The following is an 11,088-nucleotide window of genomic DNA, read 5'->3' on the forward strand; positions in this document are numbered from 1 at the left end:
GTTCTCTTGAAAAAACACGAGAGCTCAACTTTAGTCCACAGGCAATGTCTAAAATATAAAAAAGATTGCAAAATATTTTAAGAAACGTTTAAAAGGTTTAAAGCGACACATTGCGAGTTCAAACTAATTCAATCTGCAGCAAATTGAAACGAGACCAGATCAAATTAGAACAGAACTACTTTTCTTCAGTATTTGAAGACCCTCGTCAAACACACACGCACACAGACACACACACACAGCAACACACCGAGCCATACCCTCAGCTCTAAAATCCCACTATCAGGCCATGTAGACACGGTGTTCCCTATATAAATACCATGAGAACACCACAGGAACAGGAAACATGACACGTAATAATACATTCACACGCCCTCCCACGCACGCATGCCGTCTCCGCTATGTTTCACGTGCTGAGCCGACAGCGCCGACCGGAGAAGGTAGGAACTCAGCAAATCTCGCTCAGGCTGCTTCTTACAGACCCTGTGCCATCATCCCCCCCATTACCCACCCTAGTTTGACTACCAGTATATCCAATCCCCCCCACCCCCCCCACCAATTGTAACCACCAACCTATTACCCTTCCCAATACCATAAGATTGGAAATCCCATCTTGGATTTAACTCCCGTTACCATTCACCTCCCTACCCCTCCCCATATTACCGTCTACCCCTAGGTGCTCCACGGACCCCCCCCGCTCCCCCCCCCCCCCCCCGCCCAGGCCGGCCCCCCTCAGGCGCCCTGCTGCTCCTTGTCAGAGGACTCCTCCAGGGTGATGACGGTGAACTCCTCGTCTCCCTTGCCGTTCTCCTGGACCTTCTCCTTGGTCATGAGGGTGACCATCTCCTGCTCCCTCTCCTGGGCGCGGGAGCTGGCCACCACCGCCGGGGCCCCGTTGCCCTCGCCGCCGTTGTCCTTGGAGGAGATCATCAGGGTTTGGTGCTTCCCACACCAGCTGATAGAGGGGAGGAGGAGCGGGGTGAGACCAGCACTCTCTCAGCCTCCTTAGGGCTTTTTTTGTAAAGCGATGGATAACACGAAACAGTGCATTGTTTTAGATTGAGTTATTAAGGTGCTATCGAGGTGCGCATGAAGCATCTGGAAACTACGTTGCATGAAATCATTTACAATCTCACATCATTCAAGTCTATCGATTTCCTTCTATTGCATATCAATTCAGGGGGTGCGATTAACATACGTTTTGACATTTTCCTGACCAGATATTGGGTTTGCGTGAAGTGAATATATCCCTCCGTGATATGCTGTCCATCACTTAGTTAGTTAAAGGGAAACTATCAAGGTTGGCTTATACACAACCACATTATCATACATCATTATAAATGTATTATTAATTTATAAATAAATAAATATATATATATATTGTGTAGGTGTGTGTCTACATTTGTTTTAAACTAAATGCCAGACTGGAAATAGCCTAATTCTCAAAATTAAACGGAAATAAAAACACAATATGTAAGTTTTCTTTTTCAATGTCAGAGTTCTGTCATATATCTGTGTAGCAGTTTAATTTTTCTCATTCCCCATGTGACTGCACCATCCAGCACACGGGGAAATTCACCGGGCTCATTAACCTGTTTCGCTTAGCGACGGCTGCACAGATGAGAAGGACTGCGGCGACGGCAACAATCACTCCAATGATCGCCCACTTGCCTGTGGACGAAAGACAAACCAAAGACAGAGTTGGCAGAATAATGTTTTTATTAGCCTAGGTTATGGTACAGGCTATGTATGTTAAAATACTTTTTTTTCCTCTCAAAATGGTCAGCAAAAACTCCCATGATGCATGATTCTGGTGTAAGAGACCCTCTGGTGTAAGTCGAAGGCTGGGTCAGAGTTAATGCTCACTTGACGAGGCTTCCTCAGGTGAAGGTGGAGATTTAGTTGCCATGACGTTCATCCTGTTCCTGGACTGAGTCGTCGGTGGAACTGAGACAGAGACAGAACACCTTGTTAGGGGAACCTGCATGATGAAGCACACACACACACACACACACACACACACACACACACACACACACACACACACACACACACACACACACACACACACACACACACACACACATTCACACACAAGAATGCATGCACTCACACACACACACACACACACACACACACGCGCACAAACGCACGTGCTTACACACACACACACACGCACACACACACACACACACACACACACACACACACGCACACACACACACACACAGATACGCAATGTGCACAATGTCAGTCCGTTAAATAAATGAAACTGATTTTTATTATTCATTATAGTGATGGTATATCAATATTTTTTACACTGATAGTCTTACAATAGTCTACGGTTATCACAGTAAGAGTTTCTTATGTTTGGAGGTATAAACCGTTCTCTCCTGGTGTTGCTTCAGAGATTTACTTTCTCTACACACCCGACACCAGGGGGAGTGCTGAGTTCTTCAAAGTTTCCTCGCTCTTTCAAAACCTGTTGCATCACCGTCGCCTGCACGGCTTTCTCGAATCCACTCCACTCAAAGCTTGAAATCACACTCGTACTCATATCGCTGAGGCTTTAACTTTCTATGTTCCATTTACTCACTATTGGTGATTGGAATAAAGTTTCTTGTGTTTTTTCAGAAATGCATTATTTTGATATGCATGTGTGTGGTGTGTGTGCGTGTGTGCATGCATTTGAATGCATTTCTGTGTGTGTGTGTGCATGTGTCTGTGTGTTTGCATGCGTGTGTGTGTGTGTTTGTGTGTGTGCATGCATGCGTGTGTGTGTGTGTGAGTGTGCGCATGCGTGCATGTGCATGCGTGTGTGTGTGTGCCTGCATGTTTTTGTACGCATCAGATATGCTCTCTATCCTCACCTTCCTCCTTATCCTTCTCTGTTCTGTACTTCTCTTCCTTTGACTCAGGAATGGGCGAAGTGTAACCCTGGCCGTGATAGGAGGTGGCCTCAACAACCACGGACCCATTGGCCTTCGTCTCCTCCGGGTAGTCGGGGGTGGTGGGGGACGTCTCGTCCTCCAAGGTTGTGGTCATCATGCCAGACCCGCTCTGCGGCTCCACCCCCATCACCATCGCCCTCGGGGTGGAGGTGGTGTCCTCACCCGCCGCCTCGGACGGGATGGGCCGGATGTCCGGCGGGGAGGTGGCGTTCACCGGGACCTCGGGATCCACCTTGACGTCATTGGAGGCCCAGGCGATCGTCTGGTTGTGGGCTTTGGTTCCGTCCGAGAGGTCCTCTGAGTCTGTGTGCAGCGGGGAGAGAGGAGAACGTCAGGGCGGCGGACACGGGCCAGGGGACGCCACGAGACGGACGACGTGAGACCGGGCGATGGCGGTCCTGGGACCTTTCCAACGGCACGTTGTAGTCCCAACATGAAGATGTTTGATGCCTGACCTTACAAATAGTACTTGTGCAGCGTCTTACCCTAGCGACCTTTGTTGTATACAGGGAATGGGTTAACCTAGCGAGTGTTGGTGCTTGGCACTTGGTTCTATGAGTGTCCTTTCTGTACTGACAGCGATATATTGTTGTTTCTCTTTCTTCTGAAAAATGTACTCATTGTATGTCGCTTTGGATAAAAGCGTCTGCTAAACGCCCTGAGTAAAAGTATAATGTAAGGGGTACCCTGAGTAAAGACCGGGGAGAACTGGACGATGACTGACCTGATTCATCTGCAGGCTCGCCACTGTCGATTTTCATAGTACAGTTCATGTCCATATTGGCTGAGGAGGGGGGGATAGAGGAAGAGGTTGTTCAAAATTCATTTGAAACACAAATAATACCATTCGACAAAGCAAATATTAAAATCAACAATGCATTTAATTTAACATTACACCCTGTGAAGTGTTAATGAAGCCAGTAAGAGGTTCTAGGGGTATTTTGTTGTGTTAGAAGGGCGTTTTCCCCACAGAACGATGGGCCGTGTAGTCACCATCCTGATCGTAGCAATAGGCATCAGATGTATCCATGGGACTTTCCACCGCACGGACGATGAACCCTGTGGTGTTCTTGGCACAGTTCTCATGGTGGCTGTGTCTGAGGATGACGATGGACTGGTCGCTGATCCAGCCATTCCTGGGAAGACACAGCAGGACTAATTTCCCGACATGCCTTTATTTTGTCTGGACAGTAATGTTCCCGCAAAATTTGAATTTTGGACGCTTCCTGTCCGAAAAACGTAAACTTTGTATCTTAAAAGGTTGATATTATGCCTCCAGCAGTGAGTGTGATTAGCCATGATAAGCCTTTTGAAAATCTGCCATTTCCTGTGTTTTAGTTACATCACAAGTGGGCGTGTCCACCTAGATGTATGCTGGATAGATCAGTCTACCAGCCTACCTAGTGGACTGTGGCAAATGTTGCATATCTATCCATCATCTAGGTGGACATGCCCACTCGGGATGTCACTAATGATGGAACAGGGAAGGGCTTGTAATGGCTAATCACACTCACACCTGGTGGCATAATATCACCCCTTTAAGAGATACAAACACCCAATGGCAGAGAGAACCAGGCAGCTACTCTAACTGACCACGGTTATCATCATCCCAGTTGTGTACCTGCATGTTTCCATAGAGATGTTAAAGGCTCCCTGCAGCTGCTCCCGATTGGCCAAGGTGGTCCCGAGCTGCTCACACGCCTGGGTTGCCATTGCGAAGGTCAGCGCGTATCGCCTGGGGCCCTCCAACTGGAACACGCCCGCATAGCTACAGCTCCGGGACTTGACTGGAGGAGGGAGAGAGAGGGAGAGAGAGAGAGAGGGTCAGGCACCTTTGGGGAGACGACAGGTGGGACTGAGTTTGTTGGTTTCCCGCGGGGGTCAGCTTGTTTCCTTCCTTTTGGATTCAATGTACAATAAAGAGGGGTGGTAGTTGGCTCAGGAGGTACAACGGGTTGGCTGGTAACCAGAAGGTTGCTAGTTTGATCCCCAGCTCCTCCTAGCCAAGTGTCGAGGTGTTCCTGAGCAAGACGCCTCACCCTAACTGCTCCCGACGAGCTGGCTGTCGCCTTGCTTGATTGACACCGCCGTCAGTGTGTTAAAGTGTGCTTGAATGGGTTAATGTTATGCATGCAATATTGTAAAGCACATTTACCATTTACCAATGTATTGAACTCATTTGAAAGTCAATTATGACGGTGAAGAGAGGAAGCAGCTCTGTTTTTTTGTCCAAAGGATTACGCAGGGCATAAGTATTAGCAGACGAAGAGAAGTGAATAACCTGTCAGTAGTACGTACAAGAGATGCAGTAAACAAAGTGACACAAACAAACAAACAAAGAAACCGCCACTCATCTCGGGTACATATAGCAGGGCCTCTTTCATATAGAGCCACACAAATGATAGCTGATATTGAGCAGTAGTTATCTCCCTGCTGGCCCTTCCTCTGGGACCCACCCATCATCTGAGGGCCCCCCCACTGCCAGCTTATGAACACAGCCCCAAACTATAGCCTAGCCGTGCTTTGCTTGGACTAAAAGGCACTTGTAGTCCAAACACATCCCTTTCATTATAACAAGGGGACAACATGCATGGTTTGGCACGGGAATGTTTGGTACATTCTCGTTTTGGGAGTTGATCAAGGGCTGTGATGTCCTTGGCTATACTATCCACTATTGTGTCGTGCCAGGCGATGTAGTGTCCTCTATAAACTTAGCAGCAGCTCAGAATGTGTGGCATGCAGTTCAGTTATCTGTTTGCGATCATGGTGGGGACAGTAGTGGGGTCTTTGCAGGATACCAGATGGAAAGGCTTAGCTGGGCTGGAAGGATCTGTAATCTCGCTTTTATGGTAAAAATGACTATGGTATCGTGCATCGCTGTGTTTTGGAATCTAGTGGTACACACATTAACACAAAACACACACACAAACACAAACACATACACACACACATACACACATAAAGTGTCTTTCAAACAAAACCCTGAACAGATTAATAGCATTATTTTCCTCATGACAGATTTTCTAGTGTTCGATTAACTACAGTGTTTCACTTTACCCTCATCCTTACCCACAACCCTAACCCTACCACCATACTCTAACCCAAACCCTATGACCTTACCCCAACCCTGACCCTAAAAACCTGACCCTGAACACCACCCAACCCTAACACCGGCTCTAGCCCCTAACCTCAACCCCTTTTCTGCGAAAACAGGAAGTCAGAAACCCCCCCCATTTCCGATTGATCAATTTTGGTAGCTGTTTCTGCAGTATCCATGGTGACGCAGGCGTGTGTTGAGAAACAGAGGCCCTGCTGGGAAAAAGAAAAAGAAACTGCGATTCTCTAAACTATTCGTGTTTATTCTGCCATTGCTTCAAAGATACACAAATCATTTTAACCTGAGTTAAACCTGCAATATTTTTATGATGTTCATAATGCATGGAGAATAAGATCAAAACACAAACCTCCAGAAGGGTCCAAAGCAGAAAAGATGAAGACAAATATATACTTAATTTTATTCACTTTATTTAGCCTTTATTTAGCCAGGCAGATCCCATTGAGACACAATATCTCTTTTTCCAGGGAATCCTGCACCTTATGGTATTTTGTAGTAGGTAAGATTTACACAGCCAGGTGCAAGCCGACAGACTGAAGATGGAGAAGAGATGGACAGAGTTGTAAAGAAAGTGAGAGGACCCTCCATTGATTCATTCCATTAAGTCTTTGAACCATTAAAAGGTCTCACTGAATATTCATGTCTTCATGTCCGTGAATGTGTGAGCACAGGATTAAATACAGTACATTCAACACATCAGATGGTGTCAAGTGTTGGGGCTGGTTCAGATTGTTCTGTTGTTTCCTAACATGACAGAGGAATGGTGGGTCTCAGAGCTCTGTCTCCCATTTTACATGAGTTTCAGCTAAACCCGGAGGATGTAAAAGTGACGGTAGAAGCAGTGAAACCAGAGTTGGGCTTTCGGTTGGGTGTTTGCTGAAGCCTCCAATGTGCTGAGATATTCATCCTTGTGGTTTCACTAAACTTCCCCTGACACACCTGTCACATGTCACTCACACACACACAGACATTTGGCCAGCACACACACACACACACACACACACACACACACACACACACACACACACACACACACACACACACACACACACACACAAACGCACAAACACACAGAAAAAAATATGAACACACACACACAAACACACTCCCTCCACTTCCCTCTATTTGATATACAAACATCTCCATTTTACTTTTCTTTTCTCTCTCTCTCTCTTTCTCACTCTCTCTCTCTCTCTCTCTCTCTCTTTCTCACTCTCTCTCTCTCTCTCTCTCTCTCTCTCTCTCTCTCTCTCTCTCTCACACACACACACACACACACACACACGCACACACAGAAGTCCCATTAATAACACAACTTGCAGGACACCAAAAAACACCACACTGTGTGTATGAGCATGTGTGTGAGCTTGTGTGAACTTGTGCGTTAGTGTGTGTGTGTGTGCGTGTGTTTGTGTGTGTTTTGTGCTCCCAGAGTGATCACAGCAAACCCGTTCAATTCGGGTGACCTCAAACATCCATCACAGGACTTTCAATTCAAATGCATAGTGGAGGCTCCTGGACGTCAGTCCTCATGGGCCCGGGCAGCGACTCCTCCACAGCCTTCTGTTGTCTGTAAATGGGGCTAAAGGAGAGGGCAGAGCTGCTCCTGGCTGTACTGAGAGTGAGTGAACAGAGGCAGAGTGACAGAGTGTACTGCCAACAGCCTCACTCCTGGGCAGGCCAGCTTCACCTCTCTCTCTCGCTCTTGCTGTCTCTCTCTCTGACTCTCTCGCTCTTGCTCTCTCATTGTCTTTAGCAAACACTTTTATCCAAAGGGACTTACAATAAGTACATTAAATGAGCACAATAAGTACAGTACTCTCGCTCTCTCTCTTGATCTCGCTCTCTCTTTCTCTGTCTCTTTTTCTGTCTCTCCCTCTCTCTCTCGATTGCTCTCTCTCTCGATTGCTGCTTTTGTTGAACTGTCTGTAGTGTTATTTTGTTTATTTGCCTTTAAATTTAAAGAAACAATGATTATCTCTTGGGTGTGATGTGTTTGTGTAGTAAGTTGTGCTTGGAAGCACCCCTCCACTTGTAATTCAAACAATTCATTCAAAGCAATGATTGGGCGGTTCTGGCTTGAGGTTAAAAAAGATTAACTAATTCATGACCAAATGTACAACCACACATACACACACGCACCACACACACAGACATACACATAGACGCACCACACACAAACTTTAACTACTCCACACATTTTAAGATTAGATACAACTTTGGAGATAAAGAGCAAATGGGTCTTGCAATGCCATGCTAAAAAAACACCAGAAAATACAGGACAGCAGTACAAATCATTAAGAGAGGAAAATAATAATAAAGCTATCTCTTTATACCATGTCCCACACAGCGGACACACAGAATAACATGCCCAAACTGAATTAGGCACGCTCTCATCTCAGAGAATTCCTCCACTGTAGATTTTCTACACAGTTGAATTTAGCCAAACATTTTATTTTTAGCTCTTAAATAATCAAAGAGGCCCCGACCTTGGTGAGCTCATAGCAGGCTACGTGCACAGCTACATGCTAAACACAAGGCTACATGCTAAGCACACATAACTTTGCATGACTGATGGTCCTGCCCATGTCTTGATGTCCAAGGGAAGGGGTCCCTCTGGCCTTCACACTGAAAGGCTGTATTGTCCCTTTCTGAGGCCCCCACCCATCCACCCCTAACCCCATACATGAACAGAGCATCTCCACCCTAATCCAACACCACCCCTCGCTATCAATGGCTCTTCAGAGACCTCCTGGGGAAGAGGAGCCGCGTGACGGTCAGCAGGACTCCGCCCTTCCCCGCCCCACGGGTTGACGGAGCTCGGAGAAAACCCCTCGTTAGGTCTGGTACTTAAATCACCACCGATTTTATGACTGAGGGACACGGACACAGCAAGCAGCATACGGATGAACTACAGTGATGTATCTTAATGTAGAAGATGTGTTTGGAGTTTGGATCTAATGGTGACACTGAGGCGTTAGGGTGTGAGGGACAGAGTGAGACACCTCACCTAACCCTAACCCCCACCATAACATCTGACCCTTAACCCCAACCCTAACATCTGACACCAACCCCAACATCTGACCCTGACTCTAACCCCAACATCTGACCCTAACCCCAACCATAACATCTAACCCAAATCCCAACCCTCACATCTAACCCTAACCTCAACCCTAGTGTCTGACACTAACCCCAACCCTAACATCTAACATCATATAGTATGTAGCATATACATGCAATATATAGCATATATTGTTAATATTTTCGACTGCAACTGTCCGTATTCTTTACTTGGTTCTTTTTGCCTTTCTACACATATATTTTTTATACCCAAATCCCAAATGCTCTGTCTGGCATTCATTTATAGACACAAAGACACTCACACACACATGTAAATGCATAGGGATACACAGACACACACACACATGCACACGCATATGCACACGCGCACACACACACACACACACACACACACACACACACACACACACACACACACACACACACACACACACACACACACACACACACACACACACACACACACACACACACACACACCAGACACACACACACAGACAGACCATAGCCTCAGCAGAAGGTCACATGAAGATCACTATATATCTATCTATCTATCTAATTAAAATCTGATTGAACTTCATTCAACATGCACTCTTGATTTGCATGTCTCTAAAAGCAGATTATGTTTCTGCAAAATACTGTCAGCATGTAAACATTTGGCAGTGACCTTGAATAATTTAGGAACTACAATGTGAAATGGAACACCACATTTCAGCCATTTTGTTTTTGTGGAAAAACTTTTTGTTTGTAATGGCTGCCGGTGACCAGAGCAACGTGTTGCTGTCGTTTGCTGAACTCAAGATGCCTCGGCTCAGAGGATACACAAAACGCAAAAATTACCATCTTTCAGTCAGTTGCAATTAAACACACAAATATCTCAGTTTGAATTGTTTTTAAAGTGTTGTCAAGCTGTTTTCAAGAGTGTGAGGAACCACTCTAATCGGAATAAAAAAATCAATATCAGTCGTTTGATCATCACACAAAAAAAGGAACAAAACGACTTTGGACACGCTAAAAACGTAATTTTCCCTCACAAGATTAGATCGCATCTGAGAATAAATAAGGTCAGATGATTGGTCACATGGCCAATGAGCTATGGCTCTGGAAGGTTTTTAGGAGGTGGGACAACAGCCCAGATGGGATCTTTCATCCGTCTCTTTCAGAAAGACAAAAAAAAAACATAACTATATAAATAACCCCATTTCTGGCAGCCCAGCAAAGTTAACCAGGACTAAGACTCAATACTGGACCCCCAGCTCGTGACTTTCACAGCGCTACGGCGACAGAGGACACACAAGTGAACACAAGGAGGAGGGGAAAGAGAAAGTATATAAAATGTCAGCACAAAGAGCTGCTTTTACACGGGTGGGGGTGTGGGTGTGGGTGGGGGTGGTGGAGGAGGAGGGTTCCACGTGTCCACGGGTCCCTGCTGGGGGGCCTATTGGGAGTCTGGTGAAGCACAAGCCCTCTTTGTGGTGGTGTACACCCCCACCCTCTCTCCCCACCCCCACCCCTCACCTTGAAAGCGGACACGTGCAGGTACATGTGGGGACCTGCCTTCAGCCGAGCGCGGTGGAACTGTTGGCCAGAATGTGTGTGTGTGTTTGTGTGTGTTTGTGTGTGAGTGTTGGTGTGTGTGTGCGTGTATGTAGGTAAGTGTATGTGAGTCTGTGTGTGTGTGTGTGTGTGTGTGTGTGTGTGTGTGTGTGTGTGTGTGTGTGTGTGTGTTTGTGTGTGTGTGTGTGTGTGTGTGTTTGTGTGTGTGTGTCTTTGCCCCTGGCCAAAACATGCTAGCATTTCAAGGTAAGAAAGGAAAAGGAAGGAACTATGGTGCTTTTAAAAATGGTATATACAGTTTTATATTATTATTATTGATATTATTAAAATAATATCTTATCTTTATCCACACAGACATAGCTAGCCTTCATCTGAGGTCAAACCACA

General features: G+C 46.1%; 1 protein-coding gene across 1 annotated transcript in view; it reads right to left on the reverse strand.

Annotated features, from left to right (window-relative positions):
- Positions 1–724: 724 nt before the first annotated feature.
- Positions 725–11,088, reverse strand: part of LOC307080773 (uncharacterized protein) — a 12,812-nt gene continuing 2,448 nt past the window's right edge. The window contains exons 2-8 of the mRNA XM_079743658.1: positions 4,570–4,735; positions 3,942–4,084; positions 3,673–3,732; positions 2,868–3,251; positions 1,864–1,944; positions 1,590–1,668; positions 725–952 (exon numbers count right to left, since the gene is read on the reverse strand). Of these exons, the coding sequence (XP_079599784.1) occupies positions 730–952; positions 1,590–1,668; positions 1,864–1,944; positions 2,868–3,251; positions 3,673–3,732; positions 3,942–4,084; positions 4,570–4,735 (1,136 nt within the window). The 3' untranslated portion in view covers positions 725–729. The remainder of the gene's footprint in view (positions 953–1,589; positions 1,669–1,863; positions 1,945–2,867; positions 3,252–3,672; positions 3,733–3,941; positions 4,085–4,569; positions 4,736–11,088) is intronic.

This window comes from Pollachius pollachius (assembly GCF_949987615.1).
Source record: "Pollachius pollachius genome assembly, chromosome: 9".
NCBI classification, from domain to species: domain Eukaryota; kingdom Metazoa; phylum Chordata; class Actinopteri; order Gadiformes; family Gadidae; genus Pollachius; species Pollachius pollachius.